General features: G+C 38.0%; 1 protein-coding gene across 1 annotated transcript in view; it reads left to right on the forward strand.

The window, feature by feature from the left end:
• Window positions 1-10,989, forward strand: part of PKD1L1 (polycystic kidney disease 1 like 1) — a 117,874-nt gene that overhangs the window by 86,592 nt on the left and 20,293 nt on the right. Inside the window, exons 41-42 of the mRNA XM_012735155.1 lie at window positions 295-413; window positions 6,631-6,741. Coding sequence (XP_012590609.1) covers window positions 295-413; window positions 6,631-6,741 — 230 coding nt within the window. The remainder of the gene's footprint in view (window positions 1-294; window positions 414-6,630; window positions 6,742-10,989) is intronic.

Raw genomic sequence — 10,989 nt, forward strand, 5'->3', positions numbered from 1 at the left:
AAAAAAAAAAAATGTGCAAATGTCAAGGAAATTGCCCCTTAAATATTATGATGGCAGCCTGTTTGCCTTCCATGGCAATACAGCCAGGCTGAGATGTAAGCAGAGTGCCAGTGGGCCTACTCCTCTTTCTGTCTCACTGACCAACATTCTCATGCCCCAGTACATACTAACTAATCATTCCCAAGCATGGTCAAATGCGAAGGTGGTGATGAGGCTCTTGCTTGCTCAGAAGAGCATTCCAGCCTTTCTTCTTCCACCACCAACCCAAGGTTCACAATGCTCCCTTCCTCACAGGTCTTGGATGCCCGACACCAAGCACGTCGCCTGCGTTGGGCATGTCCACCTTCCACAGCCCAGCTCAAAGTCATCAAGGCGAGGATGAGAAGAAAGATGAGAACACGAGTAATACTAAGGTGGGTGAGATCTCCTCTGGCCCAGCTACCCTTTGAGACAGAGTGTTTCAATACCTGGAGTGGGAAAGATATGTAGAAGGGCTCAATGGTTCCAAAATTATCCTGGCCCATGAAAGCACTTCCTCCCCAGCATACAGGATACAGAGAAATGAGCTGGAATCAGATGGGGTCACCAAGTACCTGTGATAGGAAACTGACTAAGAATATTAGTCTCTGGACTTCTTTCAAAGCACATATGGTCTGAGACCCACCTGAATAGCAAACAAATAACAAGTGGCTGATAAAATCAGCAAGCTTCAATACACAGTGATGGGAAAAACACACTCACACACAAAGAGAAAAATAGGAAAAGTGTAAGGGCTCTTTGGGACAATTTAAAGAGAAACAATATCTGTATTATGGGAGTCCCCTATAGAGATGAGCAAGAAAGATATAGAAAAATTTATTTAAAGAAATAATATCAGATAAACTCCTTAATCTGAGAAAGAAACGAGATATCCTGATTTGAGACACTCAAAGAGTCCTCCTAGGAATAAGAAATCCAAACAGACACATCCAAAGACATATAATGAGACTATTAAAACCCAGTGACAATCACAGAATTCATAACTAGAGAAGCTTTATGTACAAAGTAACACCTATTAGATTATATGCAGACTTTTCAGTTGAAACTTTGAAGGCCATAAGGGAATGACAGGAAACACTTAAAATCCTCAATAAAATGGATTTGTTCCTTTGACAAAGATTATCTGTCCATAAAACCTTAGGTTTATATCGGGGCTTTCTATTCAATCCATTGGTCTATATGTCTGTTCCAGTACCATGCAGTTTTATTATTATGGCTTTGTGGTATTGTTTGAAGTATGATACTTCCGTTCTCTTTTATTTTAGTCAGGAGAATTTTGGCTATTCAAGGTTTTTATGGTTCCATATAAATCTCATCAGTATTTGTCTTATTTCTTTGAAGAATGTCATTGAGATTTTTATTAGAATAGCATTAAATCTGTAAACTGCTTTTAGTAAGATGGCCACTTTAATGATTAATTGTTCTGATCCATAAGCAGGGGATGTCTTTCCATTTCTTTGTATTTTCTTGTATTTCTTTTAGCAGTGTTTTATAAATTTCTTTGTATAGGTCTTTTACCATTTTGTTAGGTTTATTCCCAAGTATTTGATTTTTTGTTTTAATTGTGAAGGGTAATTTTTTTGTTTGTTTCCACTTCTTCTGATAGGTTGCTTGTGTATAATAAGGCTACTGACTTTTGTGGGTTGATTTTACATCCTGCTACTTTACTAAACTGTTTAATTGTTCTGATTAGTTTTTCTGTGGAATTTTCAGGGTTTTCCATGTAAATTATCATATCATCTGCAAATAAAGATAGTTTTACTTCTTCTTTCCTTATTTGGATTCCTTGTATGTCTTTTTCCTGTCTTAATACTCTGGCTAGGACTTTCAGTATTATATTGAAGATCAGTAGTGAGACATCCTTGTCTTGTTCCTGATCTTAAAAAAAAAAAAAAAGGTTTTCAGCTTTTCTTCTTTGAGGATAATATTGGCTGTGGGTTTGTCATGTATAGCTGAATATGCAATGGAACAAAGAAAGTTTGTTCAACAAATGGTGCTGGGAAAACTGGGCTGCTACATGCAAAAAATGAAGCTAGACTACTATCTCGCACTATACACACACACACAAAAAAGACAATTCAAAATGGATGCTAAAGAACTAGACATACGACCTGAAGCCATAAAATATCTAGAAGAAAATATTGGTGAAACACTACACAACATACACCTTTGTAACATCTTTAAAGATACATCACCCAAAACAAGGATAGTAAAGGGAAGGATAAACAGTTAGGACTACATCAAATTAAAGAGTGTCTGTATAGCAAAATAGACATTACACAAATCAAAGAGACACCCCACTGATTGAAAGAAAATTTTTGCAACAATACTAATGATAAAGGGCTGATCACAAAGATATACAAAGAACTGATGAAATTCAACAAAAATAAAATGAACAACCCCATCAAAAATAGGCAGAAGAGAAAAAAAAAAAAAAAAAAAAACACTTCTCCAGAGAAGAAATGCAGATAACCAACATAACCAATAGGCATATGAAAAAATGTTCAGCATCACTTGTAATAAGGGAAATGCAAATCAAAACCACAATGAAATACCATCTCACACCAGTGAGAATTAAATATAAACTAGCAACAACAAATGTTGGCGAGGATGTGTGGAGAAAAGGAACTCTCCCACACTGATGGTGGGAATGCAAACTGGTGCAACCACTACGGAAGCTGTGTGGAGGTTTCTCAAACTTCTAGAAATGTAGCTTCCATATGACCCAGCAATCCCACTCCTAGGTACCTACCCAAAGGACACAAAAACATTAATTCAAAAGGACATCTGCAACCCTATGTTTATTTCTGCTCTCTTTATAATAGCGAAGATGTGTCTAATGTCTAAAATGTCTAATAATGTCTAAAAATATATGACTGGATCAAGAATAGGTGGAATATTACTTAGGAATCAAAAAAGACAAATTCATACCTTTTGCAGCAACATGGATAGAGCTAGAAGTGATCATGCTTAGTGAAATAAGCCAGCAAGTAAAAGAAAAATACCGGATGGTTTCACTCATAGCAGGAGTGTAAGGAATCAGGGGAAAAAAAAGAAGAAGAAAGAAAGAAAGAAATTGTAATAAAGTAAAAACAAAAATCAATGAGCAACTATTCACCAGAGACATTCTACAGGGGTGAAGAAAGGATTAGGATCCAAACTGGGGTGAGAAGAGCACACAGGACTATGGTGATGGCACAGGGGTGAATTGGTGGTGGAAAGTCCATGGGGATTATAACTGAGATGAAAAATAAAGAATAAGGTTTTATATATATATATATATATATATATATATATAATTAAAAAGGAAAAATATCAGAGTATCTCATGAAGGATGGCTAAATAATGGAGCTTAATTTTGGCTAGATATATATCAGCTGGGTCATAATGAAAAAAAATGTATTGATTACTTTGGGGGGACTCAAAAATATTAAAACTACAGTCTTAAAAAAATAAAAATCATTATAATAAAAAAAGAAAAAAAATGAGTTTGCAAGTGAGAATTACTTTATCTAGGCAGATTATTATTTAAGATTAAAGGATAGGTAAAGGACATTAAGGAAAAAAAAAGGTAAAAGAACACCTCACCACCAAACAGTTTTGAAATAAATGCTAAAGTGACTACCAGGAAGTTAAGAGTACATTTCATCTGGAGGAAACATACAAAATTATACAATGTGGAGAGGAAAATAAAAATGTGGACCATTAGAATGAGTTTAAGATTAAACAATTCAATAGATTACAAGTATAAACCATCACATATAAACCTGATATAACTTCAAAGAAAAACATAGAAGTACCATATAAGATAAGACGATGGAAACAGAGTCCAAATAAAACAGGAAAGAAAAAAATGGATCCCAACAAAGGGCAATAAATACACATAGTTCATAAACAAGTGAAATGTAAATGATTGGCACTTACAGAGTTAAAGTCACATACTGCCTGAAGATGCCACAGTCAAAAGTAAGGGGCAGGGGAACCACAGGAAGGAGACTGGGGCGCAGGTCTCGCTTCAGCTGAATCTCATCAAAGCGGAGCTTCAGTTAACAAGTCCTATGGAAACCGTGCGCAGCAGCGAACGGGCTGCTCCCCACAAGCATCCTGTGAGCCATTCAAGTACTAAGACCTACAGCATAGATGGAGGACAGTGTTGGGGCGCCTGAAGTGCCTGAGAAGTGGATAGCCCAAGCTCCTGGGCCTTAATGGCGGAGATGCTGTGTGTCTTTGCGAAGAGCGGGGCTGAGGAGCAGTTTGTGGCGCAGTGAATGCAGCTCACAGGAAGGGCTGGTCTGCTTGTCTGCAGGTCTGGAGCCAGGAGCAGCTGAGGTCGCAGGACTAGCCTGGCTCACACTGTGGGGAAGGTGCCTGGGACAGTGCCCAGCAGAGCAGGATGGATGAGCCTGAGAAAGCAGGGATCGCAGAATTGAAGAGCCACATGGGCTTTTTTTTGCATATAGAATGACTACAGTCTGGAAAATCCCGCAAAAATGGAAAAAATAAAAAAAGCTATCGAGAATTTAGTAAAGAGGTTATAAAATTAAAAAAACAAAACCTAATTTCCTTCATATAAACAAATAAATGGAAGATTGTTTATGATAAAGGGGCAAACATGGAGTTTTTAATAAATTGAATTGGGAGTAACTGAATAGCCAAATGGGGAAAAAAAATTAAGTTGAATGCTTTTGTCATATTATGCAGAATTAAATTTCAACTGGATATAGATCTAAATATAAAAGGTAAAACAATGAAAGTCCTAAAAGAATGATTAGATTTTCCCTAAGGCTTAAAACCCAGAAACAAAGCAAAACAACTAAAAAGAGTAAACAAAACAAACATGTGACACAAAACTTGAAGAAAAAACTTATGGCAAGTGATACCATAATCAGGGTAAAAAGACTGATAAGCTGGGAAGAAGTACTTCTATCAAAAAAATTAATCTTAACTTATAAAGAGGTTTACAAAAATGAAAAGGGCCAATAATTTAGAACAAAAAGAAAAATGAGCTAAAAAATTGGTCAACAGAAATAAGAAATGTGAATGGCAATTTACTTATACAAGTAAACACTGCAAAAATCCAATTATTTGGCCACATACTCTGGTTATTGAGTATTAGGAAACAGGAACTATTGCACTTGCAGATTTGAGAAAAAATAGTCTTTCAAAAATAATACTGTAGAAATTGTATGTTGGTGTGAAAAAAAAAAAAAATGATCCTGAACACCTACCTCACACTTTAAATAACACAAATCCAACTAAGTTAATTTTAATGATTTAGTTAGCTTTGTTAAGTTAAGTCAGACAGCATCTCATCCAGCATATAGAAAGGCACTGAAAACTGTATGGATGGAGAGGTTTTACAGGAAGAAACAGAGCAAGATAAGGGAAGAGGAAATAATTTTAGGCTTAGGTTACCTACCCATGGGAAATAGAAAATGGTCATGTAGTGGATTATCTCATTTTCAGTTGGGGAATAGAAAATAATACCTCATTGGTGCAGAACAGAAAATTCCATACTGATCAAGTAAACCTACATTCCTGGAAGGGGCCTGGGACCAGGAGTTCATAAAAAAAACCACAGTTCAGTTAGATGTTAAGTCTCGGTGGATTTAGTACAAATTTTCTTTTTTAACACATCTTTTATAAAAATTTACTGCAGAGATTTACAAACCCAGCTACATTAGAACTGTGTTTTGAAAACAATCCAATCAAAATATGGCCAAAAGAGCTAAAAAGACACTTCTCCAAAGAGAAAATGCAAAAGGTCAACAGGTATACAGAAAAATGTTCAACATCGCTTGTAATGAGGGAAATGCAACTCAAAACCACAATGAAATACCACCTCACACCAATGAAAATGGCACATATTTTTAAAAAAAAGAAGCTGATAATAATAAATGCTGTTGAGGATATAGAGAAAAAGGAACTCTCCTACACCACTGGTGGAAATGCTAACTGGTCCAACCACTACAGAAAGCTGTGTGGAGGTTCCTGAAATTATTAAAAACAGAAGCTATATGACCTAGCAATTTCCCTCCTAACAATCTACTCACAAGACACAAAAAATTAACTTCAAAGTAAACTTGCACCCCTATATTTATTGCAGCACTATTACAGTAGGTAAGATATGGAAAAAACACAACTGCCTAAATATAGATGACTGGATCAAGAAGATGTGGATATACACAACAGAACACTATTCAGCATTTGCACAACATTGATGGGGCTAGAAGGGTTTATGCCTAGGGAAATTAGAAAAAGAAAAATATCAGTGGTTTCACTTACAGGAGGAATATAGGGGAACCAAATAAGGGATGGTGGGGGAGACAAAACTAGTGGCAAACTGTAAGTTGGAGCCATTCAGCAGGAGAGAGTGATTAAAACAATGGAGGGAAAAGCACAAGACTATGCTGATAGTTCACAGGTGAGTTGGCAGTGGGAATTTTACAGGGACCTAAGAAAAGAAAACATTGTAAAAAAAAATGAATAGTGATATTATATATATGCATATTCATATATAAAGAAATGTTTTGCTGGGTCTATACATGTGGGGTTTGTGAGGATGCTAATTTAAAGCTTTCTTTCTTACAGAGACATCCCTATGCACATCTTCATGCTGCTGCTGCTTTTGTTTATAGTGTATGGAAAATTCTCTCAGGATGAATATTCTCTCAATCAAGCTATCAGGAATGAATTTGCATGGTAGGAAGTTTGTTAGATTCTAAACCTGGCTTGTTTAAAGACCTTTACTTGTGGACATACCTAGAAAAACAATTTTTCTTTAAAAAAAAATGGCTTCAGACATTTACTTTAAATTCAAATTCAGGACTACTAGGCTTTATTTATTTATTTTTTTGAACTTAGTCTTTATCTTCTTTCTTCCATACCAAAAATTCCATTTTCATAAAAACCAGGAATGGCAGGAATAATAAGTTACAGAATTAACTTGCTTTATCTCACAACAAAACACAAACAGAATAAAGAGACCAAGGTTCCATTAACAAAATTATGAAAATGGATTTGTGAACTCCCCTCGGTTCTTATGTGGGCATAGTTTCAATTTTTGCCCAAAATTTAAAAAAATCATATTTTTTTCTCTCCCTCTGCAACTAATAGTTTTCTGAAATAACATGGGTGTTCTTCTTTTGTGCACTTTATTTGGCTGAATGGATGCACAGATACTCCACCTGGACTGAGCTGTCATGACCAGTCACAGACAGTAGCTCTGGAGTCCACGGCTATTTCATGAACTTTGATCAAGTCTTGCCTTTGTTAATACAGACAGAGTGTCCGAAAGGAAGGGACCACACAGGCCATCTAATCTACTGTCTCGGGACATTATACTTTTGAAAGATCGAGGCTCAGGGAAGCTCTGTCTCCACAGTCCCACATAGGAAAACAGAAAGGGTTGTCAAAGTAATTCACAGGCCCTTTTCCCCCAATGTTCACAGGAGGCCTCCCTCCGCAGACTTTTGTGACCTGTCCATGGCATGGCATTTTGGCAAATAGTGCAACATGTCATTGACATTGCAGGTCACATCAAGGTTTGAGAAACAAGATGTGACACCGAAACATGGTACAACAATTTCTTTTTTGCCTAAGACACCCCAGTTCTCTGATGGAGGGTAGTGCTGCTACTCACAGACATGGCATCTACTACTGGTTGTCATGTTGCTTCAAATCCTCAAGAGTTCAGTTACTACTTCTTATTTTTAAAGTAGTAGATTTCATTATTGATAGATGTAGGTGAAGAACTGAAAAATAGAAAACAGTAAATTTCCAGATAACATTTGGCTTTGTCTGATTTCTTCCTCCTATTTCAATGTTTCTGAAGTCAGGATGCAAATTACAATGTGTACATTTAATGAGAAATGTATTTTTATTGAGAGCTATTTTTACATGGTTTATTATTAAATTTTATTTTCACCTGCCCAAAATACTCAGAGAAACTTGACTTTGAATTCTGAAGTGTGTGATATGAATTCATACTGATTCTTTACTACAGATTCAATGGCAGAAAATAAAGTGTGTTCTGTAGGTAAAGTAAGTTCTGTGTGTAGCCATTCAATGAGTATTGGCTCCCTGTCACTCTCACTCATGAATCCAGCTTTTCACCAGTGGACATGCTAGTGATCAAGAGTAGTGATAACTTTCTGCCTCTGGCTCTCATTAACTCTAGTTACTTCCATGAATGACCAATTTCGTTCTTCAACCCATGCAGTTGCAGCTTTCGTCAGCAGGTGGCACTGTGCGCAAAACAAAGTGATAAGTCTCTGGAAATGGAACTCTAATGGAGTAAAATAGCTAGCTTTGGCTAATTAATTTTTTATCTCATATTTTCTAAATCAGTATTGTTTGACATATTTCTCATAATAATTGTTGCCTCTTGATACTCAACTCAGAAATATTGCAACTGAGGTGTGTGTGCAGTGTCCTGTCTGCACACAATTGCTGTGTTTGAGTTAACGGGTCAGAGGCTGAGTCCCGGGGGGGTTTGCACAGACCTGGTGATGTGCCCCCAGGAAGAGGCAAAACCTCACAATTTGTGGGTGTGCTGGCCACCAGCGGGGATATTTGTGTGTCCTAGTTTAAAACAGGCTGTTCACATTGGGTGCTCTTCCCTCTCCTCTCCCTGTACTAATCCTGAATTCCCAACACCTCCCAGGTGTATAGGGCTTGCTAACACCCCAGAGATCTCACGCTGGCAGGAGAAACAAACGGGTCCTGTCAGTCACGGGGTAGCTTCAGCAAGGTTGACTCAGGCCTTGCATTACCATCTGTAAAGTGAAGCACTGGGCTGCTTGAATTCTTAGGTCTAAACAAAAGTAAATTTTACTAAATTTACCATAGTTATTTGAAGTCTTTCTGAGATCAGTAGTCTTAATGAAATTCTGAGTAATGTGCAGAAAAACCAGCAACTAAAACACCTATAAAAGAAAGAGTCATTCTATTCAAGAGTCATAAAAGGGAAATAACTGCTGATTTTATCTTGACATTGTTTAGATATTAATAATTTCACAGGCCTGTTGTCTTTAATTGCTCTAATTAGTACAGGGTGAGACACTCTTGGCTGGCTCTCCGTGGCTGCATTCCCACCTCATGAGCAGTCCGTGTGTGCCTTCTTCTCTGACTCACATTCAGAGTTCTCCTGACTTTGTTTCTTTAACATCATCCCAACAGTGAATAAGTGATATGAAATAACAACATTTTCCCCAAAATCTGTGCTATATGTCTATTTTCAGGCCTCTCTGGTGGCAGGGTTAAATGGCAGCACTATGAAGCTATCTGCAGCCACTGCAGCATGAGTTCATTGAGTTCCATTCCCCAAGCAGGGAGGTGACCCACACGGTGCAGCAGACCTCTCCTGTCTCGCCCACTGCTCCCCTCAGTAGTGTGTTTCAGTGAACCTGCCTGTTCTGCTTCCCACTCTGTCTTTGGTGAATCCTCTCACCTCCTCTGCATCCTTGGTCTGTGCCTAGTTCTTATATACATAAATAAATAAATCTTTTAAAAATTTTTCTCTATTTTCTATATATTTCAAATGCAGGTGATGGGGCATATATCTGTCTACCAATGTGCAATTGGTCTGTCAAACAGCTCTGCTTCCCAGAGCAGATCTTCAAATCTTAGTTAAAATTCAACTGCCCAGGCCCTCCCTGGTGGCGCAGCAGGTTAAAGCACAGCACTGAGAAGCTAAAGCCCCTTCTGCATGAGTTTGATCCCTGCCTGCCCCGGAGGTGAGCACATGGCACGGCGGACCTCTCCTGACCTGCACGCTGCTCCCCTCAGCAATGTTATTTGTCAGTCAGCCTGTTCTGCTCCCCACTGTCTCTGGTGAATCCTCTCACCACCACTGCACCTCTGGCCTGTACCCCAGTTCTGTATGCATAAATAAATAAATCTTTAAAAAAAAAAAAAATTCAACTGCCCTCCGTACTTCTCTCCTCCCTTGCTCACTCCCACTCTGTCTTAATCCCCTTTGTTGTGATGGTGAATTTTTGCAGCTGCGCCTACTTCTGTCTCTTCCTACACCTTCCTTTCCTTAGTGCCTCTGTTTCTCCATCATACTTTCTGGATGCTCCAGCAGCTCTCCAATTTGCTCCCCATTTGTCCTGCAGTGAGACAAAGGTTTCAGAGCTGCAAGAAGAGTGGATGTGTAGCACCCTGTTGAGGTCCAGCTTAGATTAACTTATCAAAATGTATGAATCAAGGAAATAGCAAGCGTGTAAGTGAGTGGGGAATAATCCCTGTAAGGAAGCAGAATAGGACAAGTGAGACAGCTTATCATTCTTTTATTCTCACATGATGAGGACATTTGTGAAGACATTTTTAGCATGCATAAGTTATTGGCTGAGACTCTAAACATAACATTAATAAAGCATTTGTCTTCCATTTGCCTCCTGTTACAACTATCAGATTCTAAATTATCTCTAAAGCCTGCCCTCAATCAGAGGTAGAATGTCGACTGCACACACCTGCCTGTAACAGTCTAATGGCGTGCTGGGAAATGCTCACCAGTTGATTCTTCAGTATCAAAATCTCTGGCTTGTAGCATCTGCTGCCACCTCCTGTGGTGTCAATGCCCCCACCACTGTCTATTTCATAGTATTAGTTTGTCAACAGGGCCATCGCTGAGCCCACCCAGGAAAGCACAGTTACTTCTCATAGGCCTTGGTGAACAAGCTCTGGAACACCAATGCTGATATTTTCACTCCCAATTGTGATGTAACAAAAACATGTAATGCCATCACATGAGAATCAGTCCATTTTTAATTTGGTCTGAATTTGGTTGTTTGGACAGACAGGACAATTAAAATTTTGTGCACTTGGATGACTTGAGCTTGTCCTTTTCTAACGTCTTTCTTTCTTTCTTTCTTTCTTTCTTTCTTTCTTTCTTTCTTTCTTTCTTTCTTTCTTTCTTTCTTTCTTTCTTTCTTTCTTTCTTTCTTT

This window comes from Condylura cristata, unplaced genomic scaffold (assembly GCF_000260355.1).
Source record: "Condylura cristata isolate star-nosed mole 26May11 unplaced genomic scaffold, ConCri1.0 scaffold00004, whole genome shotgun sequence".
Taxonomy (NCBI): Eukaryota; Metazoa; Chordata; class Mammalia; order Eulipotyphla; family Talpidae; genus Condylura; species Condylura cristata.